The following is a 25,644-nucleotide window of genomic DNA, read 5'->3' as shown; positions in this document are numbered from 1 at the left end:
ATACCCCAGTGACCACCTGTGCTGCACGTCCAATTTTAACAGCCTGTGCTGCTGCCCTGAACATCTCAACTGCGGAGCTGATCTTCGCCAAACCACCAAGACTCCTCAGGGTTCGTGTGGCAGGATTTAGATAGAAGGATCTGCTGTTCTCCAGACTCTGAAAACCACTTTCAATGTGCTTATAGCATGTGACCAAAATCTGAATCTTCACCTCTAATTCACGGATAATATTCTCTGTGGTGCGACGGTTCTCGGGCTCCTTCACCATGTTAGTGATGTTGGAAGCAGCTCCAGTTGCAGCTCCTGCTGCAGAAATCCAAATTCCCACCCCTGACACAATCAGAGAAGCCCCTAAAGTGACAGGGGTGAGACAAAGCCCCACTATGGTGGTGATCCCCCCCGCAGCACCCACCACCGACCCAGTCAGACTGCCCACAGTGGTGCCCTTGAGCACACTCTCAAAAATGTTTGCAACTTCATTCAGCTCTTTTAGCTTCTTCTTCAGGTCTTCTGAGATTATCATGCTCTGTGAAAATAAGAGTCACTGGTTACATCCCTGAGGTGTATCAATCATTCAGCCTTTTTACCTGTTTCTGTGTGAGACAGTGGGCAGCAACCAAGAAGCATCACCTTTAGGCAAAGTATCCTCAGAATGCAGGGTCTCGCCATTATATCACTGGCAGAGGGTGGATCTCCTGGATTCTGCTGAAGATCCCTCACAAGATCCCGTAGATCAGTGAAGAATTGTCCAGAGATAGTGGGGTTGTCCACTATTGTATTGAAGAGGTCTCTCGTCGTTTCTTGAGGAAACTGAAGGAAAGTCAGAACACTTGTATTAATGAGTTGATTTTTACATTTGTAATTACAAATTCATCAGCCAGGCCTGAAAGCCCAGAGAAATGTAGGGCTGGCTTCATGGACACAGATTAAGCTCCGTGCTGCACTAAATTAAGTTTCATATGGAGAATCTCCATCCATCCATCCATTTTCACCCACTTACCCGGAGTCGGGTTGCGGTGGCAGCAGGCTATGCTGGGTACTCCAGGCGTCCCTCCCCCAACAATGCATTCCAGCTCCTCCTGGGGGATCCCGAGGTGTTCCCAGGCCAGGAGAGATATATAATCTCTTCAGCGGGTTCTGGGTCTACCTCGGGGTTTCCGCCCAGTTGGACGAGCCCGGAAAACCCCAGGTGCCCAGGAGGCATCCTGATCAGATGCCCGAACCACCTCAATTGGCTCCTTTTGATGCAAAGGAGCAGCGGCTCTACTCCAAGCTTCCTCCGGATGTCCAAGCTCCTCACCCTACCTCTAAGGCTGAGCCCGGCCACCCTATGGAGGAAGCTCATTTTGGGCGCTTGTATCTGCTATCTCATTCTTTCTGTGAGCTACCCAAAGCTTGTGACCATTACTGCTGACGCTGCACCGATCCGCCTGTCGATCTCACGCTCCCTTCTGCCCTCACTCGTGAACAAGACCCCGAGATACTTGAACTCCTTCACTTGGGGCAATGGCTCATTCCCAACCCGGAGGGAGCAATCCACCGTTTTCCGGCAGAAAACCATGGCCTCGGACTTGGAGGTACTGACTCTCATCCTGGCCGCTTCACACTCGGCTGCAAACCACTCCAGTGTGTGCTGAAGGTCACGGTCCGATGTATGAAGCCAGATGAACCACGTCATCCACAAAAAGCAGAGACGCAATTCCTGTCCATGAATATCACAAACAGGACCGGTGACAAGGGGCAACCTTGGCGGAGTCCAACACCCACTAGAAATGTGCTTGACTTTGTGCCGAGGATGCGGAAACAGCTCTCACTTTGGTTATACAGGGACCGGATGGCTCATAACAATGGCCCCGGTACCCTATACTCTCACAGTACCCCCGACAGGGTTCCCCGGGGGACATGGTCGAAAGCCTACTCCAAGTCCACAAAGCACATGTGGACTGGATGGGCAAACTCCCATGACCCCGCCAGCAACCCCGCCAAGGTAAAGAGCTGGTCCACTGTTCCACGACTAGGACGGAAGCCACATTGCTCCTCCTGAATCCGAGGTTCGACCATCAGTCAGAGCCTCCTTTCCAGCACCCTAGAGTAAACTTTCCCTGATAACTGCCTCTTCCACAGAGGACGTGTTGTTCAGGTTCAGGAGCTCCTCAAAGTGCTCTTTCCACCGCCCAACAACATCCCCAGTCCGGGTCAGCAGTTCTCCTCCCCTGCTGAAAACAGCCTGAGACAAGCCCTGCTTTCCCTTTCTGAGTCATTGGATGGTTTGCCAGAACTTCCTCGAGGCCAACCGAAAGTCCTTCTCCGTAGCCTCCCCGAACTCCTCCCATACCCGGGTTTTTGCTTCAGTGACTGCCGAAGCTGCAGCCCTTCTGGCCACCCGGTACCTGTCTGCTGCTTCAGGGGACCCCCGTGCCAGCCAAGCCCGAAAGGCCCCCCTCTTCAGTTTGATGGCCTCCCTCACCACTTGTGTACACCAGCGGCTTCTTTGGTTGCCACCCCGATAAGCACCGATGACCTTCTGGCCACAGCTCCTGCTTGCTGCCTCTGTAATGGAGGCTTTGAACATGGCCCACTGGGAGTCCATGTCCCCAGCCTCCCCCGGGATGCGTGAGAAGTTGAAGACCTCGCGGACGGGGGCCTCCGCCAGACGTTCCCAGTTCACCTTCACTACACGTTTGGGTTTACCGGGTCTGTCCGGCAGCCTCCCCGCCACTTGATCCCACTCACCACCAGGTGGTGATCAGTTGACAGCTCTGCTCCTCTCTTCACCAAGTCTCCAAGACATACGGCTGCAGGTCTGATGATATGACCACAAAGTCGATCATCGATCTTTGGCCTAAGGTGCTCTGGTACCAAGTACACTTATGAGCTACCCTAAGCTCAAACATGGTGTTCGTTATGGACAATCCATGACCAGCACAGAAGTCCAATAACAAGACACTGCTCAGGTTCAGATCAGGCAGGCCATTCCTCCTAATCACCCCCTTCCAGGTTTCTCCGTCGTTGCCCATGTGAGCGTTGAAGTCATCCAGCAGAACTATGGAGTCTCCGGGTGTCACCCTTTCCAGGATGCCGCCCGGTGACTCCAAGAAGGCTGGATACTCTGAACTGCCGTTTAGTGCATAAGCACAAACAACAGTCAGAGCTTTCCCCCCAGCTACACGTAGTTGCAAAGAGGCGACCCTCTCGTTCCCCGGGTGGAACTCCAACACAGTGGCACTCAGCCGGTGGCTTGTGAATATCCCCACACCCGCCCGGCACCTCTCACCCTCAGCAACTCCAGAAAAGAGTTCAGCCCCTCTCCAGGAGTTTGGTTCCAGAACCAGTGCTGTGCGTGGAGGTGAGCCCAACTATATCTCGTTGGTACCGCTCCGCCTCCCACGACAGGCTCCAGTTCACCTCACCAGAGAGGTGATGTTCCATGTCCCCAGAACCAGTCTGCGACGTTCCCGTAGGGCAAAGCACCCGACTCCAATGCTGACCCCTGCAGGTGGTGAGCCCACAGGGCGGCAGCCCCACGTTACCAATTTGGGCTGTGCCAGACGCTCGCTGATGAGCTCCCCTCCCGGGTCTGGCTCCAGAAGGGGGCCCCGGTTTCCCTTTTCCGGGCGAGGTAGCTAGGTATTCGAGTGGCCGTGTCATGGAGTCATGAGAATCTCCATTCAAAATGTGTCTGTGTCTGTGAAACTGGCCCATAATGCATCAGAGGCTGGAGTTTCACTTACCGCAGGCTGAAGCTCACACAGCTCAAAGAGTGCACACCCCAAAGCCCACACGTCACTGTGAAGCACAGAAACTCAATATCACCAAAACAACCAGGTCCTGCACAAACCCACCCAAAGCCCACACGTCACTGTGAAGCACAGAATCTCAATATCACCAAAACAACCAGGTCCTGCACAAACCCACCCAAAGCCCACACATCACTATGAAGCACAGAATCTCAATATCACCAAAACAACCAGGTCCTGCACAAACCCACCCAAAGCCCACACATCACTGTGAAGCACAGGATCTCAATATCACCAAAAAATATATGTCCTGGAAAATGGAGGTAAATCCAAAATAACAGAATTAAAATGGGCAACACAGAGCAGACAGTACAAACAGAACAGACATAAGCAGACAGAAAATGTGACACCAAAGCCATAACGAAAAGCAAAAAGGAATGAGGGTTTACAGATACTGCTATTATCTTTTAAACTCTGCATTGTGTAGGTGAGAAAGTCTCAATACCAGCAACAATACAAATGTCCAGAAGCATTCACAAAGTTTTTATTTTTATTTTTTTTACATATTTCAGAAACCTATAAGCTACTCTAGAATTGTAGAAGTTCTACAAATATGTTTTTCATCTTCTTTCAACTGCATAAAACAATGGAACATACCTTTTGAAAATGTTTGCCATTGCAAAGTTTTCCAAACGAATCCTCTCATATTTTTCTAAGGGTAGGTCCTAAATGCAAATTAAATTGTGTAAGTTCACAGCAATTCTGTAAGAGCAAATATTACAGACATAGTAAAATGACTTCAGTGTATCTGGAAATAACATAATTATGGAACCATACTGAGCCATGTTCTGTGAAAAATAGAATTACTGGTTACAGCCCTGAGCTGGATCAATCATTCAGCCATTTTAACTGTTTCTGTGTGAGACAGTGGGCAGCAACCAAGAAGCATTACCTTTTGGAAAAGGATCCTACGAATGCAGCGTCTCGCCATTATATCACTGGCAGAGGGTCGATCTCCTGGATTCTGCTGAAGATCCCTCACAAGAACCTGTAGATCAGTGAAGAATTGTCGAGAGATAGTGGGGTTGTCCACTACTGTATTGAAGAGGTCTCTTAGCGTTTCTTGAGGAAACTGAAGGAAAGGCAGAACACATATGATTGTATTAATGAGTTGACGTTAACATTTGTAATTAGGAATTCATCAGCCAGGCCTGAAAGGCCAGAAGAATGTAGGGCTGGCTTCATGAACACAGATTAAGCTCATTGCTGCACTAAATTAAGTTTCATATGGAAAATCTCCATTCAAAATGGAATTTAGTCTGCGTCTGTGAAACTGGCCCATAATGCATCAGAGGGTGGAGTTTCACTTACCGCAGGCTGAAGCTCGCACAGCTCATAGAGTACACACCCCAAAGCCCACACGTCACTGTGAAGCACAGAATCTCAATATCACCAAAACAACCAGGTCCTGCACAAACCCACCCAAAGCCCACACGTCACTGTGAAGCACAGAATCTCAATATCACCAAAACAACCAGGTCCTGCACAAACCCACCCAAAGCCCACACATCACTATGAAGCACAGAATCTCAATATCACCAAAACAACCAGGTCCTGCACAAGCATGAGCATAAAGAGGAGTCCTAGCAGGGCCGCAGTTAGAGGGGACAACACCACAGGACAGACAGACTGGGCATTGGCCCAACATTGGTCACAAGGTTGCTTTTGAGTTGATCAGTCACCTCTTTCCCAGTGATCCAATGTTCATTTATACCCAATACCAACTTTTCAATTCAGTTGACATGTTTACTAAATATCCTTTTCCGTTTGCTGTTGAAATATTAAACTAATCGTGACGGGTTTTGCAAACTAGCTAGCTCAGTTACATAAATACAGATAATTCATTAAAATACATTAAAGAAAAGTTGCTAGCAAATTAATAATATGTACACATAATCTATGGTTGGTGGAGCTGAAACTGCTGCCTTGCAGGCTTCACTGAAGGAAAGCGCCAAATGTGAAACAATTTCCTTTTTACCTGCTGCATACTATGTGTTACTTGAGAAAGAGTATACAACAGCTAGGCTATATTGCCTGGCTTTAGACTTCTCCAGCTCTCACAATTCACTGCTTACACTACAGAATAAAATACACCGATCAGCCAACCACCTGGCTAAACCAGTTTTGCATTATGAAAAATGCTTTAAGCTGTATACACTTGTCTATAAACACTTAATATTTCATGATATGAAATGCATACTTATATAAGCAGATAATCATAAGTGAATTGCATTCAAAATGTAAATTTTGAAATGAAAATGGAAGTCTTGGTAGCTCATTGGGAGGGGAGGGGGGGTTGCATTGTTTTGTTATTTAAATATCTTGGTACGTACAGGTGTTCATTATGACGTCTATCTTAACCAGTGCTCCATGAACTGTGGAATTTTTCATATTTAACAAGAAATAAAGACCACCCACCATATTTAAAAAGGCATGGCATCTAATCCTACACCAGTTTCATCTTTCTTCCCCCTGTTGGCAGTACATGGTACTGCATGTGGTGTCGGAATAGATCCCATGCATTTTTAAATCTGGCGGATCTTTATTTTTTTTAAACATGAAAAATTCTACAGGTCAGTGAGGACTTGTTAAGGTAGACATTCTCATGAACGCCAGTATGTACCAAGATATGTAAATTTTAAAAAAGCACTATTAAGTGTTTATAGACGGTTTTTAAAGTTTATACGGTTTTTTAAAAAATTTAATAGTGAAAATACTGGTTTAAGCAGGTGGTTTTAATGTGGTGGCTGATCAGTGTATGTTTTTGGCTTGTTGCACTTCCATTAACAGAACTTCAATCTCCACTTCAGAGAAGCTTTTTTCTTTTTTTGACTATCTCTTTAAAAAGCCAGAATTCCGTATCTGGTGTTTTAGGGGCGTCAATTTAGGCTAATCACAAATTTTGTAACATGCCTTTGATGTACGATTACTTGGTATTCATCATCATACACACATGGATACAAAAAAAGTTGCATCTACGCGTGTTTCATAAATCAAGCTGTTATTTTGTTTCTGATCACACATACATTTGAAAATGGATTTCCAGAAACATTGATGAATTAGGCCCTCTGTGTGAAATAATACTTCCTAATATCTGTGTGGAATTTATCCTTTGCCAAAGTCCATTTATTCCCCCTCGTTCTGCTAACCAAACTCACCCTCTAAACAAATGTCCTGGAAAATGGAGGTAAATCCAAAATAACAGAATTAAAATGGGCAACACAGAGCAGACAGTACAAACAGAACAGACATAAGCAGACAGAAAATGTGACACTAAAGCCATAACAGCAAAAAGGAATGAGAGTTTACAGATACAGTCATTTTCCTGCTATTATCTTTTAAACTCTGCATTGTGTAGGTGAGAAAGTCTCAATACCAGCAACAATACAAATGTCCAGAAGCATTCACAAAGTTTTTATTTTTATTTTTTTTACATATTTCAGAAACCTATAAGCTACTCTAGAATTGTAGAAGTTCTACAAATATGTTTTTCATCTTCTTTCAACTGCATAAAACAATGGAACATACCTTTTGAAAATGTTTGCCATTGCAAAGTTTTCCAAACGAATCCTCTCATATTTTTCTAAGGGTAGGTCCTAAATGCAAATTAAATTGTGTAAGTTCACAGCAATTCTGTAAGAGCAAATATTACAGACATAGTAAAATGACTTCAGTGTATCTGGAAATAACATAATTATGGAACCATACTGAGCCATGTTCTGTGAAAAATAGAATTACTGGTTACAGCCCTGAGCTGGATCAATCATTCAGCCATTTTAACTGTTTCTGTGTGAGACAGTGGGCAGCAACCAAGAAGCATTACCTTTTGGAAAAGGATCCTACGAATGCAGGGTCTCGCCATTATATCACTGGCAGAGGGTCGATCTCCTGGATTCTTCTGAAGAAGATCCCTCACAAGATCCCGTAGATCAGTGGAGAATTGTCCAGAGATAGTGGGGTGGGGCCCATCCACTATTGTTTTGAAGACGACTCTTTTCGATTCTTGTGGAAACTGAAGGAAAGTCAGAACACTTATGATTGTATTAATGAGTTGATTTGTCAATTCATCAGCCAGGCCTGAAAGACCAGAAGAATGTAGGGCTGGCTTCATGGACACAGATTAAGCTCAGTGCTGCACTAAATTAAGTTTCATATGGAGAATCTCCATTCAAAATGGAATTTAGTCTGCGTCTGTGAAACTGGCCCATAATGCATCAGAGGCTGGAGTTTCACTTACCGCAGGCTGAAGCTCGCACAGCTCATAGAGTACACACCCCAAAGCCCACACGTCACTGTGAAGCACAGAATCTCAATATCACCAAAACAACCAGGTCCTGCACAAACCCACCCAAAGCCCACATGTCACTGTGAAGCACAGAATCTCAATATCACCAAAACAACCAGGTCCTGCACAAACCCACCCAAAGCCCACACGTCACTGTGAAGCACAGAATCTCAATATCACCAAAACAACCAGGTCCTGCACAAACCCACCCAAAGCCCACACGTCACTGTGAAGCACAGAATCTCAATATCACCAAAACAACCAGGTCCTGCACAAACCCACCCAAAGCCCACACGTCACTATGAAGCACAGAATCTCAATATCACCAAAACAACCAGGTCCTGCACAAACCCACCCAAAGCCCACACGTCACTGTGAAGCACAGAATCTCAATATCACCAAAACAACCAGGACCTGCACAAGCATGAGCATGAAGAGGAGTCCTAGCAGGGCTGCAGTTAGAGGGGACAACACCACAGGACAGACAGACTGGGCATTGGCCCAACATTGGTCACAAGGTTGCTTTTGAGTTGATCTATCACCTCTTTCCCAGTGTTGATTTACATTACATTACATTATTGGCATTTGGCAGACACTCTTATCCAGAGCGACGTACAGTTGATTAGACTAAGCAGGAGACCATCCTCCCCTACAGATGCAGGGTTAAGGGCCTTGCTCAAGGGCCCAACAGCTGTGCGAATCATATTGTGGCTACACCGGGATTACAACCACCGACCTTAACCACTACGCTACAGGCCGCCCCAATAGGCTAGGCTATCTGCAAAAAAACTGTACACATTACTGTGAAATATGCAAGCTATAAAATAAAGGGTGACACATTTAAGTAAATAGATGTACACTACATGTCCTGGCAAGCTATTCCACACAGTGACCACTCGCTGCGTGAAAAAATACTTCCGAATATCTGTAAGGAATTTCTCCTTTGCCAAAGTCCATTTATTCCCCCTCGTTCTGCTAACCCTAGAGTTCACTTTGTTAATTCCTTTAATTAATTAATGTATTGACCCATCTAACCAAGTCTCTATCAGCAATGCCAACATGGAACAGATTCACCTGTGATGAATATTAGACTCTGACACACTAAAGTAGACTGCCTATGTGCTAATGGTCTATCAGAGCCAGCCCATGTTGGGTTAACATCGATGCCACGGTGGAATTCTGTTGCCCCCAATTCTGATGTTGGCCCAACATTGCTTGCTATGTGGTTGGATCCAGGATAGGGGGTGTAACTATTTTTTTAAATATACACTCAGGGAGCACTTTGTAAGGTATTTACTACTTATTTTTTAGACTTCTACTGCTGTAGCCTATCAACTTAGAGTTATGATGCATTGTGTTCAGAAATGCTCTTCTGCATACCACTGTTGTAATGTGTGGTTATTTGCGTTACCGTCACCTTCCTGTCAGCTTTGATCAGTCTGGCCATTCTCCTCCGACGTCTCTCATAAACAAGGCGTTTCTGTCTGCAGAACTGCTGCTCACTGGATTTATTTTTGTTTTTGCACCATTCTTTGCAAACTCTAGAGGCTAGTATGTGTGAAAAACCCAGATCAGCAGTTTCTGAGATACAAAAAGCACCCTGTCTGCCACTAACAATCATTCCACAGTCAAAGTCACTTAGATCACATTTTTTCCCCATTCTGATGTGATGTGAACATTAACTGAAGCTCCTGACCCGTATCTACATGATTGTATGCATTGCACTGCTGCCATACAATTGGCCGATCAGATAATCGCTTGAATAAGTAGGTGTAATAAAGAAAAAATGTTCCTAATAAAGTGCTCGGTGAGTGTATTTTTGGGGTGCCCTCCCCATATATTTTGTCCAGGGGTGTTGAGAATCCATAGTTGTAGCGCAGCTCAGCAGAAATGAGGTTCTTATCTTTGTGGTCATTCACACTTGGAACTGTAGCTCCCTCTAGGGTCTACAAGTGCCCTTATCCCAGGTTATAGTTATGCACTTTGTTGTATGTCGCTCTGGATCAGAGCATCTGCCAAATGCCACAATAGCACAACCTCAAGCAAGGATAAACCAGTGATTTTGTAAATACTGTTATCTTCAGTACTGTACCTTTTCCTTTGGTATGGCTTTCCCTCAACTCTTTCTGGACTCCGGTAATGAAATGTTCCCACCTCAGTGTGTGCATAGCTTGAAGATCTGACCAGACAAAAAATTGTTGAAAAAAAACAAAAATAGTGAAGGACACAGAGGTAGCTGGTCTTGTGTGTCTTTAGTCTGGTTTGGAGAAGGATATGTTCAGCTCAATCATTTTTGTAAAAATAGAAAGAGATCAAGTCTCTTGAAAATACGAAAAGAACAGTAAATAGACTTGTTCCAGATTTAAATTATTTAATGATTAATGAAGGAGGAATCGCCACCTTAACGTGGTGGAGGGGTTTGTGTGTCCCGTGATCCTGGGAGCTAGGTTGTCGGGGGCACTGTTAGCCCCCAGTATGGCCTCCCAAGGCAAATTGGTCCCAGGGGAGGGGCTAGACTAAGAGCGATTCAAAGATTCCATGATACGGCCACACAATGACACAGTTACCTCGCCCGGAAAAGGGTAACCGGGGCCCCCTGCTGGAGCCAGACCCGGGAGGGGAGCTCGTCGGCGAGCGTCTGGTGGCCGGGCCTTATCCCATGGGGCCCGGCCGGGCACAGCCCGAACTGGTCACGTGGGGCCGCCGCTCTGTGGGCTCACCACCTGCAGGGGTCGGCATCGGAGTCGGGTGCTTTGCCCAACGGGCAGTAGGCAAAGGCGGGGATTCGGGCGTGCTGATCCTCGGCATCCATTACAGAGGCAGCAAGCAGGAGCTGTGGCCAGAAGGTCATCGGTGCTTATCGGGGTGGCAACCAAAGAAGCCGCTGGTGTACACCAGTGGTGAGGGAGGCCATCAAACTGAAGAGGGGGGCCTTTCGGGCTTGGCTGGCACGGGGGTCCCCTGAAGCAGCAGACAGATACCGGGTGGGCAGAAGGGCTGTGGCTTCGGCAGTCGCCGAAGCAAAAACCCGGGTATGGGAGGAGTTCGGGGAGGCTATGGAGAAGGACTTTCGGTTGGCCTCGAGGAAGTTCTGGCAAACCATCCGACGACTCAGAAAGGGAAAGCAGGGCTTGTCTCAGGTTGTTTTCAGCAGGGGAGGAGAACTGCTGACCCGGACTGGGGATATTGTCGGGCGGTGGAAAGAGCATTTCGAGGAGTTCCTGAACCCGAATAACACATCCTCTGTGGAAGAGGCAGAGCTAGAAGACTCGGGGGAATCTGCACCTATATCCCTGGCGGAAGTTGCTGAGGTAGTCAAAAAGCTCCTCAGTGGCGAGTCGCCGGGTGTAGATGAGATTCACCCTGAGATGCTGAAGGCTCTGGACATCGTTGGGCTGTCTTGGCTGACACGCCTCTTCAGTGTCGCATGGAGGTCGGGGACAGTACCTGTAGAGTGGCAGACCGGGGTGGTGGTCGCCATTTTCAAGAAGGGGGACCGGAGGGTGTGCTCCAATTATCGGGGTATCACACTCCTCAGCCTCCCTGGGAAAGCTTACTCTAGGGTGCTGGAAAGGAGGCTCCGACTGACGGTCAAACCTCGGATTCAGGAGGAGCAATGTGGCTTCCGTCCTGGTCGTGGAACAGTGGACCAGCTCTTTACCTTGGCAGGGTTGCTGGCGGGGTCATGGGAGTTGGCCCATCCAGTCCACATGTGCTTTGTGGACTTGGAGAAGGCTTTCGACCGTGTCCCCCGGGGAACCCGGTGGGGTGTACTGCGGGAGTATGGGGTACCGGGGCCGTTGATATGGAGCCATCCGGTCCCTGTTTAACCAAAGTGAGAGCTGTGTCCGCATTCTCGGCACAAAGTCAAACACGTTTCCTGTGGGTGTTGGACTCCGCCAAGGTTGCCCCTTTTCACTGGTCCTGTTTGTGGTATTCATGGACAGGATCTCAAGGCGCAGCCGAGGTGAGGAGAGTGTCCGGTTGGTGGATTGCTCCCTTCGGGTTGGGAACGAGTCTTTGCCCCAAGTGAAGGAGTTCAAGTATCTCGGGGTCTTGTTCACAAGTGAGGGTAGAAGGGAACGTGAGATCGACAGGCGGATCGGTGCAGTGTCAGCAATAATGCGGGCATTGCACCGGACCGTTGTGGTGAAGAGGGAGCTGAGCCGGAAGGCGAAGCTCTCGATTTACCGGTCGATCTACGTCCCAACCCTCACCTATGGTCACAAGCTTTGGGTAGTGACCGAAAGAATGAGATCGCGTATACAAGCGGCCGAAATGAGCTTCCTCCGTAGGGTGGCCGGGCTCAGCCTTAGAGATAGGGTGAGGAGCTCGAACATCCGGAGGGAGCTCGGAGTAGAGCCGCTGCTCCTTTGCGTCGAAAGGAGCCAATTGAGGTGGTTCGGGCATCAGGATACCTCCCGGGCGCCTCCCTTTGGAGGTTTTCCGGGCTCGTCCAACTGGGCGGAGACCCCGAGGGAGACCCAGAGCCCGCTGGAGAGATTATATAACTCTCCTGGCCTGGGAACGCCTCGGGATCCCCCAGGAGGAGGGATGGATGGATGGATGATTTATTGATTTAGAAACATGAAATCTTTTTAGTTATAATAAAGCAAGAGGTAATGTAACTGATATATCATTTCCAAAAAATATGTCCTGGAAAATGTAAGCAATTCCACAACAACTGAATTGAAATGGGCAACACAGAGCAGACAGTACAAACAGAACAGACATAAGCAGACAGAAAATGTGACACTAAAGCCATAATGAACAGCAAAAAGGAATGAAGATTTACAGATACAGTCATTTTCCTGCTATTATCTTTTAAACTCTGTTGTGTCGGTGAGAAAGTCTCAATACCAGCAGCAATACAAATGTCCAGAAGCATTCAAAGAGGTTTGATATTTCAGAAACTTATGAGCTGCACTAGAATTTTAGAAGTTGTAGATATGTTTTTCATCTTCTTTCTACTGAATAAAACAATGGAACATACCTTTCAAGGGTTTTTGCCACTCCAAAGTCTCCCAGACGAATCTTCCCAAATTTGTCCAAGAATATGTTCTAAATGTAATTGACATTGTGTAAGTTTACAGTAATTCTGTAAGAGAAAATATTACGGACTGTCACATCCGTGCCCCTTTTCCTATTCATTTTCCCTTTTCTATGTTCTCTGTATTCTTACTCCGGTCCTTGTTTTACCTCTCCCCATTACGTGTCTCCACCCCTCTCTCCTTATATAGATTACCTTCCTGTCTTCTGTTGTTTCTCCTTGTCTCATCTCTTCCTCTTCCTGATTATTGTTTAAGTTCATTTGTCAGTATATTTAAGCCTGTCTTTCAGTTCTTGTGGCTAGTTTGTCAGTTATGTTCCCCCTGTGTAATGCTGTGTTCCACTCCGTTCTAGCCTCTGTTTATTCTGTTTAGTCTGTTTATTTTGGTCTGTTCTGTTCTGCTCAGTTTTTGGATGCATGAATTTCTGTTTTGACTCCTGGATCTCTCTTCTGGATCAGAATTTCTGTACCTCTGCCCTGTTTGGACTGACCATCCGGTTTTTGAACTTTGCCTGGTCTTGGGATTACGTTCTGTCTGCCCCGTTATCTACCTTTGTTATTAAACCTGCCATTTTCATTATCCCCGAGTCTGCACTTGGTTCCTCTGGCCCACATCCCTAATAGAGACATAGTAAAAACACTTTATTGTATCTCAAGATAACATAGTTATGGAACCATACTGAGTCTTGTACCAAAGTGGGGCGACATGGCTCAGGCAGTAAGAGCAGTTGTCTTGCAGTCGGTGGGTTGCCGGTTCGATCCCCTGCCCGGGCTGTGTCGAAGTGTCCCTGAGAAAGACACCTAACCCCCAAATGCTCCTGATGAGCTGGTCGGGGCCTTGCATGGCAGCCAATCGCCATCGGTGTGTGAGTGTGTGTATGAATGGGTGAATGGAGAAGCATCAATTGTACAGCGCTTTGGATAAAGGCTCTATATAAATGCCTGCCATTTACCATTTACCAAAGTTATACACATTCATAAATGAATACCTTCAGGAATTTGTGAAATAAAAAGAACAATTTTACATTTTTATCACACATGAACAATTATTCATGTGTTATAAAATGAAAAAAAACATTTTGACATTTATTTGACAGAAACATTGCTATAAGGCTTGTATGAAACGGAGAAGAGGATTCCTGGAAGACCAGCTCTACTCTAACTCGTTCATTTTCTGAATTGAATTATTCTCTAAAACCAGGGATCTCCCCCAAGGAGGACCATGTGTATGCAGGTTTTCATTCCAACCAATGAATGCTGCTTTAATTAATTCCAATGAATCATTCAGCCATATGCATTTAACTGCATTAAAGCACAGAGTAAAAGCAACAGTTGTTAACACAACACATTAAACGTTATACAATGTACATTATGTGCAAAGTGACAGCCATAATTTAGCAAGGAAGTAATTATATGTGATATATAGTGTAATATACTGTACAGCGTAGTCTGTGTGTGGAACTCTTAATGCAGCTAAGCATCCCCACAGCACTGCTCACACCGCTACACCAGTGTTTACCAGCCTTTTTACTAAATGTTCTTTCTGGGTTTTAATTAATGCATGTCAGTTACATAACAGAACATAAAATAATGGTGATGTTAATCCCTTTAATTAATTTAAAAGACTCAATCAAATCCCCCATGAGTGTAATTTTACTAAACTTAATGAGATTAAGCATTTTAGGTTTTCTTCATAGCTCTTATCTTTTACACATGGAATCAATCTGGTTGTCCTTCTCTTAACCTTTTCCAGCGCCTCTATATCCTCATTACAGTGCAGTCCGCAGAACTGCACACAGTACTCTGTGTGGTCTGATGAGGGTATTGTATAAGGTGACTGTAACTTCCTTAGATTTATACTCAATACTCTTGGCTATGTGATTGATTGTCAATTTAAACCAGTTGAACACGCTGCCTATATCTGGTTGCGTGATGTGGTCAGTGTTTATCGCCTCAAAACGGCCTAGGTCAACAGGCAAAGCATGGCACTAATAGGGGTTTGATTTTCACCAGGGGTGATGGTGGGTTTGCTTCACCAAAAAAGATGGCCAGCAGGCACCACTGCATAGCAACCTATCATTACTTTCACTGTCACATCATAGCAACGTGTCATTGTTGATATTGTGGTATCATAGCAACCTGCAGCCAGTACCTGTGGCATGATGTCCCTGTGCAGAATGTTGTTCTCGTGCACATGTTGCACAGCACTGCTGATCTCTGCAAACCAGCTCAGGATCTGTGTGAGAAACACAGTTTGCAAGTCATATTTATTCATAAAGCACATTTAAAATCACTACCATCAACCAAAGTGCTGTACAATTTCTAATTACTATGTATGTAAATAAGTAATAATATCAAGCTTTATTTATAGAGGCCAGATACATACATGAAGCTCGCACATATGCCAGCCATGGCGGCTAGTGCTGTTTGAATTAAATGGGAGATGTAATGTTGCAAAGAGCTACACTATAGCGGGGACAGAGTGGGAACGTTGTGTGGAAGGTTCCAGTACATCTTTATTTCTCCCAGAAGCGTAATTATTTGTATGGCTGGGTGTTTGTCACAGAAGTCACATGGGATTTTCTCTTTTTTGGCAGTCCGTTTAATTCCCCGTTTCTTTTCCGCGATTGTTTTGGAGCATAACTATTCAGAACAAACACACCCTCTTTCCGCATTGGACAAAAACAGACTATCATTGCATTTAGGCTACTCAGATTCCTTACTAGCAGCAACACTTCAGTCACAACGGTTGAGCACGTTATTTCAGTCACTAAGGTTGAGCACGTTATTTCAGTCACTAAGGTTGAGCATGTTATTTCAGTCACTAAGGTTGAGCATGTTATTTCAGTCACTATGGTTGAGCACGTTATTTCAGTCACTAAGGTTGAGCATGTTATTTCAGTCACTAAGGTTGAGCAGGTTATTTCAGTCACTAAGGTTGAGCACGTTATTTCAGTCACTAAGGTTGAGCACGTTATTTCAGTCACTAAGGTTGAGCATGTTATTTCAGTCACTAAGGTTGAGCATGTTATTTCAGTCACAACGGTTGAGCACGTTATTTCAGTCACTAAGGTTGAGCACGTTATTTCAGTCACTAAGGTTGAGCATGTTATTTCAGTCACTAAGGTTGAGCATGTTATTTCAGTCACTAAGGTTGAGCACGTTATTTCAGTCACTAAGGTTGAGCACGCTATTTCAGTCACTAAGGTTGAGCATGTTATTTCAGTCACTATGGTTGAGCACGTTATTTCAGTCACTAAGGTTGAGCATGTTATTTCAGTCACTAAGGTTGAGCACGTTATTTCAGTCACTAAGGTTGAGCACGTTATTTCAGTCACTAAGGTTGAGCAAGTTATTTCTGTCACTAAGGTTGAGCACGTTATTTCAGCCACTAAGGTTGAGCATGTTATTTCAGTCACTATGGTTGAGCATGTTATTTCAGTCACAACGGTTGAGCACGTTATTTCAGTCACTAAGGTTGAGCACGTTATTTCAGTCACTAAGGTTGAGCATGTTATTTCAGTCACTAAGGTTGAGCTTGTTATTTCAGTCACTAAGGTTGAGCATGTTATTTCAGTCACTAAAGTTGAGCACGTTATTTCAGTCACTAAGGTTGAGCACGTTATTTCAGTCACTAAGATTGAGCACGTTATTTCAGTCACTAAGATTGAGCACGTTATTTCAGTCACTAAGGTTGAGCATGTTATTTCAGTTACTAAGGTTGAGCACGTTATTTCAGTCACTAAGGTTGAGCATGTTATTTCAGTCACTAAGGTTGAGCACGTTATTTCAGTCACTAAGGTTGACCACGTTATTTCAGTCACTAAAGTTGAGCATGTTATTTCAGTCACTAAGGTTGAGCATGTTATTTCAGTCACAACGGTTGAGCATGTTATTTCAGTCACTAAGGTTGAGCACGTTATTTCAGTCACTAAGGTTGAGCATATTATTTCAGTCACAACGGTTGAGCACGTTATTTCAGTCACTAAGGTTGAGCACGATATTTCAGTCACTAAGGTTGAGCACGTTATTTCAGTCACTATGGTTGAGCACGTTATTTCAGTCACTAAGGTTGAGCATGTTATTTCAGTCACTAAGGTTGAGCACGTTATTTCAGTCACTAAGGTTGAGCACGTTATTTCAGTCACTAAGGTTGAGCACGTTATTTCAGTCACTAAGGTTGAGCATGTTATTTCAGTCACTATGGTTGAGCACGTTATTTCAGTCACTAAGGTTGAGCATGTTATTTCAGTCACTAAGGTTGAGCACGTTATTTCAGTCACTAAGGTTCAGCATGTTATTTCAGTCACTAAGGTTGAACATGTTATTTCAGTCACTAAGGTTGAGCAGGTTATTTCAGTAACTAAGGTTGAGCATGTTATTTCAGTCACTAAGGTTGAGCATGTTATTTCAGTCACTAAGGTTGAGCACGTTATTTCAGTCACTAAGGTTGAGCATGTTATTTCAGTCACTAAGGTTGAGCACGTTATTTCAGTCACTAAGGTTGAGCACGTTATTTCAGTCACTAAGATTGAGCACGTTATTTCAGTCACTAAGGTTGAGCATGTTATTTCAGTTACTAAGGTTGAGCACGTTATTTCAGTCACTAAGGTTGAGCATGTTATTTCAGTCACTAAGGTTGAGCACGTTATTTCAGTCACTAAGGTTGACCACGTTATTTCAGTCACTAAGGTTGAGCATGTTATTTCAGTCACTAAGGTTGAGCACGTTATTTCAGTCACTAAGATTGAGCACGTTATTTCAGTCACTAAGATTGAGCATGTTATTTCAGTCACTAAGGTTGAGCATGTTATTTCAGTCACTAAGGTTGAGCATGTTATTTCAGTCAGTACGGTTGAGCACGTTATTTCAGTCACAACGGTTGAGCATGTTATTTCAGTCACTAAGGTTGAGCACGTTATTTCAGTAACTAAGATTGAGCATGTTATTTCAGTCACTAAGGTTGAGCATGTTATTTACGTCACTAAGGTTGAGCATGTTATTTCAGTCAGTACGGTTGAGCACGTTATTTCAGTCACAAAGGTTGAGCATGTTATTTCAGTCACTAAGGTTGAGCACGTTATTTCAGTCACTAAGGTTGAGCATGTTATTTCAGTCACTAAGGTTCAGCATGTTATTTCAGTCACTAAGGTTGAGCATGTTATTTCAGTCACTAAGGTTGAGCATGTTATTTCAGTCACTAAGGTTCAGCACGTTATTTCAGTCACTAAGGTTGAGCATGTTATTTCAGTCACTAATGTTGAGCATGTTATTTCAGTCACAACGGTTGAGCACGTTATTTCAGTCACTAAGATTGAGCATGTTATTTCAGTCACTAAGGTTGAGCATGTTATTTCAGTCACTAAGGTTGAGCATGTTATTTCAGTCAGTACGGTTGAGCACGTTATTTCAGTCACTAAGGTTGAGCACGTTATTTCAGTCACTAAGGTTGAGCATGTTATTTCAGTCACTAAGGTTGAGCATGTTATTTCAGTCACTAAGGTTGAGCACGTTATTTCAGTCACTAAGATTGAGCATGTTATTTCAGTCACTAAGGTTGAGCATGTTATTTCAGTCACTAAGGTTGAGCATGTTATTTCAGTCACTAAGGTTGAGCACGTTATTTCAGTCACTAAGGTTGAGCATGTTATTTCAGTCACTAAGGTTGAGCATGTTATTTCAGTCACTAAGGTTGAGCACGTTATTTCAGTCACTAAGGTTGAGCATGTTATTTCAGTCAGTACGGTTGAGCATGTTATTTCAGTCACTAAGGTTGAGCATGTTATTTCAGTCACTAAGGTTGAGCATGTTATTTCAGTCACTAAGGGTGAGCATGTTATTTCAGTCACTAAGGTTGAGCATGTTATTTCAGTCACTAAGGTTGAGCACGTTATTTCAGTCACTAAGGTTGAGCACGTTATTTCAGTCACTAAGATTGAGCACGTTATTTCAGTCACTAAGGTTGAGCATGTTATTTCAGTCACTAAGGTTGAGCACGTTATTTCAGTCAATAAGGTTGAGCATGTCATTTCAGTCACTAAGGTTGAGCACGTTATTTCAGTCACTAAGGTTGACCACGTTATTTCAGTCACTAAGGTTGAGCATGTTATTTCAGTCACTAAGGTTGAGCACGTTATTTCAGTCACTAAGGTTGAGCACGTTATTTCAGTCACTAAGATTGAGCATGTTATTTCAGTCACTAAGGTTGAGCATGTTATTTCAGTCACTACGGTTGAGCATGTTATTTCAGTCAGTACGGTTGAGCACGTTATTTCAGTCACAAAGGTTGAGCATGTTATTTCAGTCACTAAGGTTGAGCACGTTATTTCAGTCACTAAGGTTGAGCATGTTATTTCAGTCACTAAGGTTGAGCATGATATTTCAGTCACTAAGGTTGAGCATGTTATTTCAATCAGTACGGTTGAGCACGTTATTTCAGTCACTAAGGTTGAGCATGTTATTTCAGTCACTAAGGTTGAGCACGTTATTTCAGTCACTAAGATTGAGCATGTTATTTCAGTCACTAAGGTTGAGCATGTTATTTCAGTCACTAAGGTTCAGCATGTTATTTCAGTCACTAAGGTTGAGCATGTTATTTCAGTCACTAAGGTTGAGCATGTTATTTCAGTCACTAAGGTTCAGCACGTTATTTCAGTCACTAAGGTTGAGCATGTTATTTCAGTCACTAATGTTGAGCATGTTATTTCAGTCACAACGGTTGAGCACGTTATTTCAGTCACTAAGGTTGAGCATGTTATTTCAGTCACTAAGGTTGAGCATGTTTTTTCAGTCACTAAGGTTGAGCACGTTATTTCAGTCACTAAGATTGAGCATGTTATTTCAGTCACTAAGATTGAGCACGTTATTTCAGTCACTAAGGTTGAGCATGTTATTTCAGTCACTAAGGTTGAGCATGTTATTTCAGTCACTAAGGTTGAGCACGTTATTTCAGTCACTAAGGTTGACCACGTTATTTTAGTCACTAAGGTTGAGCATGTTATTTCAGTCACTAAGGTTGAGCACGTTATTTCAGTCACTAAGGTTGAGCACGTTATTTCAGTCACTAAGATTGAGCATGTTATTTCAGTCACTAAGGTTGAGCATGTTATTTCAGTCACTAAGGTTGAGCATGTTATTTCAGTCAGTACGGTTGAGCACGTTATTTCAGTCACAACGGTTGAGCATGTTATTTCAGTCACTAAGGTTGAGCACGTTATTTCAGTCACTAAGATTGAGCATGTTATTTCAGTCACTAAGGTTGAGCATGTTATTTCAGTCACTAAGGTTGAGCACGTTATTTCAGTCAGTACGGTTGAGCACGTTATTTCAGTCACAAAGGTTGAGCATGTTATTTCAGTCACTAAGGTTGAGCACGTTATTTCAGTCACTAAGGTTGAGCATGTTATTTCAGTCACTAAGGTTGAGCATGTTATTTCAGTCACGAAGGTTGAGCATGTTATTTCAGTCACTAAGGTTCAGCACGTTATTTCAGTCACTAAGGTTGAGCATGTTATTTCAGTCACTAATGTTGAGCATGTTATTTCAGTCACAACGGTTGAGCACGTTATTTCAGTCACTCAGGTTGACCACGTTATTTCAGTCACTAAGGTTGAGCATGTTATTTCAGTCACTAAGGTTGAGCACGTTATTTCAGTCACTAAGGTTGAGCACGTTATTTCAGTCACCAAGATTGAGCATTTTATTTCAGTCACTAAAGTTGAGCATGATATTTCAGTCACTAAGGTTGAGCATGTTATTTCAGTCAGTACGGTTGAGCACGTTATTTCAGTCACTAAGGTTGAGCATGTTATTTCAGTCACTAAGGTTGAGCATGTTATTTCAGTCACTAAGGTTCAGCACGTTATTTCAGTCACTAAGGTTGAGCATGTTATTTCAGTCACTAATGTTGAGCATGTTATTTCAGTCACAACGGTTGAGCACGTTATTTCAGTCACTCAGGTTGACCACGTTATTTCAGTCACTAAGGTTGAGCATGTTATTTCAGTCACTAAGGTTGAGCACGTTATTTCAGTCACTAAGGTTGAGCACGTTATTTCAGTCACCAAGATTGAGCATTTTATTTCAGTCACTAAAGTTGAGCATGATATTTCAGTCACTAAGGTTGAGCATGTTATTTCAGTCAGTACGGTTGAGCACGTTATTTCAGTCACTAAGGTTGAGCATGTTATTTCAGTCACTAAGGTTGAGCACGTTATTTCAGTCACTAAGATTGAGCATGTTATTTCAGTCACTAAGGTTGAGCATGTTATTTCAGTCACTAAGCTTGAGCATGTTATTTCAGTCAGTACGGTTGAGCACGTTATTTCAGTCACTAAGGTTGAGCACGTTATTTCAGTCACTAAGGTTGAGCATGTTATTTCAGTCACTAAGGTTGAGCATTTTATTTCAGTCACTAAGGTTGAGCACGTTATTTCAGTCACTAAGGTTGAGCATGTTATTTCAGTCACTAAGGTTGAGCACGTTATTTCAGTCACTAAGGTTGACCACGTTATTTCAGTCACTAAGATTGAGCATGTTATTTCAGTCACTAAGGTTGAGCATGTTATTTCAGTCAGTACGGTTGAGCACGTTATTTCAGTCACAACGGTTGAGCATGTTATTTCAGTCACTAAGGTTGAGCACGTTATTTCAGTCACTAAGATTGAGCATGTTATTTCAGTCACTAAGGTTGAGCATGTTATTTCAGTCACTAAGGTTGAGCATGTTATTTCAGTCACTAAGGTTGAGCCTGTTATTTCAGTCACTAAGGTTCAGCATGTTATTTCAGTCACTAAGGTTGACCACGTTATTTCAGTCACTAAGGTTGAGCATGTTATTTCAGTCACTAAGGTTGAGCATGTTATTTCAGTCACTAAGGTTGAGCATGTTATTTCAGTCAGTACGGTTGAGCACGTTATTTCAGTCACAACGGTTGAGCATGTTATTTCAGTCACTAAGGTTGAGCACGTTATTTCAGTCACTAAGGTTGAGCATGTTATTTCAGTCACTAAGGTTGAGCATGTTATTTCAGTCACTAAGGTTGAGCATGTTATTTCAGTCACTAAGGTTCAGCATGTTATTTCAGTCACTAAGGTTCAGCATGTTATTTCAGTCACTAATGTTGAGCATGTTATTTCAGTCACAACGGTTGAGCACGTTATTTCAGTCACTCAGGTTGACCACGTTATTTCAGTCACTAAGGTTGAGCATGTTATTTCAGTCACTAAGGTTGAGCACGTTATTTCAGTCACTAAGGTTGAGCACGTTATTTCAGTCACCAAGATTGAGCATGTTATTTCAGTCACTAAGGTTGAGCATGTTATTTCAGTCAGTTCGGTTGAGCACGTTATTTCAGTGACTAAGGTTGAGCACGTTATTTCAGTCACTAAGGTTGAGCATGTTATTTCAGTTACTAAGGTTGAGCATGTTATTTCAGTCACTAAGGTTGAGCACGTTATTTCAGTCACTAAGGTTGAGCACGTTATTTCAGTCACCAAGATTGAGCATGTTATTTCAGTCACTAAGGTTGTGCATGTTATTTCAGTCAGTACGGTTGAGCACGTTATTTCAGTGACTAAGGTTGAGCACGTTATTTCAGTCACTAAGGTTGAGCATGTTATTTCAGTTACTAAGTTTGAGCATGTTATTTCAGTCACTAAGGTTGAGCACGTTATTTCAGTGACTAAGGTTGAGCACGTTATTTCAGTCACTAAGGTTGAGCATGTTATTTCAGTTACTAAGGTTGAGCATGTTATTTCAGTCACTAAGGTTGAGCACGTTATTTCAGTCACTAAGGTTGAGCATGTTATTTCAGTCACTAAGGTTGAGCATGTTATTTCAGTCAGTACGGTTGAGCATGTTATTTCAGTCACTAAGGTTGAGCATGTTATTTCAGTCAGTACGGTTGAGCACGTTATTTCAGTCACAACGGTTGAGCACATTATTTCAGTCACTTCCAATTGCTATGCATAAGATATTGTTTCATTTCATAGATTATTTTGTAAATATTTTCTGCAACAAACACCCAGTCTTAATTATTGTTTGGCAGTAATCATTCATTCATATTTACGATTAATAATCAGTTTGATTTCTTGCCGTGGGGGTTGAAGCCTAGATCTGTGTTTCTGTCTCGCACCCCATTTATGCCTGCGCTATAGAGGCAGAGAAATTTCACACACAATTCAACCCTCGTTAATGGCATGAACTTTAGTAAATTGATCAGAATACATAATCAGTCACACTTATAATAATAGAATTCCAAGCAACAACCACAATCAAAAAACGACAACAAATCCTGTATTTTCTTGCGGAGAAGAATAATGGACGAGCTAGTTAGCTACACATTACAAGGGCTCTTTCCTCTTCTTTTTAAGTTAAGCCGCAACACTAAGCTAGAGGTTCAGAGAAGGGCAACCAGAATGATTCCATGTATAAAAGATAAGAGTTACAAGGATAGACTTAAGATGCTTCATCTCTTTAATTTTCGTAAAAGGAGACATAGGCGGTTTTTGATTGAGGCTATTAAATTCATTAAAGGGATTAATTAAGTGAATTATCAGAGATTCGTCAGGGTGAGTTTGATTAGCAGAACGAAGGCACAAATGGAAATTGGCAAAGGAGAAATTCCGTATAGATATTAGGAAACATTTTTCCACACAGCAAGTGTTGAATAGCTTGTCAGGACATGTAGTGGAGGCAGAAACACTGGGGGTTTTCAAGACCAGGCTTGATACGGTGCAAGGGAAACTAAGCAGTAGGTATACTTAGGGGTAGGAAAATGCAGGCATTGCTGGGCTGATGCGGGTGCGTAGCTGGGGTGAGTTTCCTGAAGCCTTCTTAACGCTACATCATTTGTAAGTAGTACCTTAAGCTCTACCTTAACGTTTCAGCGTGTTTCCTGAAACGTTCTTAGCTAAGTATACCTTCTGTACGTCGTACTTTCGTAAGGTTGGTCTGGACCACTCATAGCTATACCTTAGCGATGTTGCAGCTCACTCCGCTAGTGGCCACCACTGTTACGACCACAAGCCTCTGAAATCAGCTGTTGCTCTTAGTTACATCTCAATCTGTTAAAATCTATATGTACACTAATAATTCTAGAGTTGGCGAATAATATTACTAAAATACCACATTAATGGCGCTGTTTTCATGCAAATAATAGAATTGTAAATTACGGATGCATGTTGCACTTTATTGAACATGTTGCCTAATTGCCTTTTAAATTATATTCATAAATCCTCTCCAAGGAATCGCCACCTTAATGTGGTGGAGGGGTTTGTGTGTCCCGGTTATCCTAGGAGCTGTAGGATTCGGGCTTGGCTGGCCCGGGGGTCCCCTGAAGCAGCAGACAGGTACCGGGTGGCCAGAAGGGCTGCGGCTTCGCCAGTCGCTGAAGCAAAACCCCGGGTATGGGAGGAGTTTTGGGGAGGCTATGGAGAAGGACTTTCGATTGGCCTCGAGGAAGTTCTGGCAAACCATCCAACGACTCAGAAAGGGAAAGCAGGGCTTGTCTCAGGCTGTTTTCAGCAGGGGAGGAGAACTGCTGACCCGGACTGGGGATGTTGTCGGGCGGTGGAAAGAGCACTTCGAGGAGCTCCTGAACCCGAACAAAACATCCTCTGTAGAAGACTCAGGGCAATCTGCACCTATATCCCTGGCGAAAGTTGCTGAGGTAATCAAAAAGCTCCTCATTGGCAGGTGTGGATGAGATTCGCCCTGAGATGTTGAGACCCATCTCTTCAGGCTACACCTTTCCCTCCCCAACTCACAATCACTGTGATTAGCCTTAGGCCGTAATGGCACTTATGTATAGATATCGGTACTTGTACAGGTATTGTTGTTTTTATTGGCTGTTGTTGTATTCTAGCTGCCAACTGTGGTATGCTAGATTGAAAGTTGATTGTACTCTTCAAGGGTTCTGAACTTCTGTATGTTTACACTAGGACTCGGAACTGTACTGTCCTCTCAGGTCAACTTTTGCACTTGTTCTTGTGTTTGATTTGCACTTTGTTGTACGTCGCTCTGGATAAGAGCGTCTGCTAAATGCCACGTAATGTAATGTAAAAAGGCTCTGGACATTGTTGGGCTGTCTTGGCTGACACGCCTCTTCAGTGTCGCGTGGAGATCGGGGACAGTACCTGTAGAGTGGCAGACCGGGGTGGTGGTCCCCATTTTCAAGAAGGGGGACCGGAGGGTGTGCTCCAATTATCGGGGTATCACACTCCTCAGCCTCCCTGGGAAAGCTTACTCTAGGGTGCTGGAAAGGAGGCTCCGACCGACAGTCGAACCTCGGATTCAGGAGGAGCAATGTGGCTTCCGTCCTGGTCGTGGAACAGTGGACCAGCTCTTTACCTTGGCAGGGTTGCTGGCGGGGTCATGGGACTCCGGATAAGCGTATGAAGATGGATGGATGGATGGATGGATGATATTCATAAACTGACGATTTCCCACTCCCTCTGTGGGCTGGTGCGATGTTTAACCATAGTTCTGTTTTGTTGGACAACGTAGTCCTA

General features: G+C 43.7%; 1 protein-coding gene and 1 long non-coding RNA gene across 2 annotated transcripts in view; both read right to left on the bottom strand.

Annotated features, from left to right (window-relative positions):
• Positions 1-25,644, bottom strand: part of LOC133134581 (uncharacterized) — a 59,628-nt gene that overhangs the window by 1,362 nt on the left and 32,622 nt on the right. Inside the window, exons 8-16 of the mRNA XM_061250783.1 lie at positions 8,035-8,089; positions 7,621-7,809; positions 7,326-7,393; positions 5,109-5,163; positions 4,690-4,869; positions 4,395-4,462; positions 3,732-3,786; positions 631-810; positions 1-526 (exon numbers count right to left, since the gene is read on the bottom strand). The exon at positions 1-526 is cut by the window's left edge and continues 398 nt beyond it. Coding sequence (XP_061106767.1) covers positions 1-526; positions 631-810; positions 3,732-3,786; positions 4,395-4,462; positions 4,690-4,869; positions 5,109-5,163; positions 7,326-7,393; positions 7,621-7,809; positions 8,035-8,089 — 1,376 coding nt within the window. The remainder of the gene's footprint in view (positions 527-630; positions 811-3,731; positions 3,787-4,394; positions 4,463-4,689; positions 4,870-5,108; positions 5,164-7,325; positions 7,394-7,620; positions 7,810-8,034; positions 8,090-25,644) is intronic.
• On the bottom strand, positions 8,437-13,128 carry LOC133134725 (uncharacterized). The gene is made up of 3 exons (XR_009709342.1): positions 13,076-13,128; positions 10,175-10,261; positions 8,437-8,454 (listed from the first exon to the last, which is right to left on the bottom strand). It is a non-coding gene; the product is annotated as an uncharacterized LOC133134725 (long non-coding RNA).

Source organism: Conger conger, chromosome 8, assembly GCF_963514075.1.
Source record: "Conger conger chromosome 8, fConCon1.1, whole genome shotgun sequence".
NCBI lineage: Eukaryota > Metazoa > Chordata > Actinopteri > Anguilliformes > Congridae > Conger > Conger conger.
The sequence above is the reverse complement of the archived record's forward strand: the minus strand, read 5'-3'. Positions and strand labels throughout refer to the sequence as shown.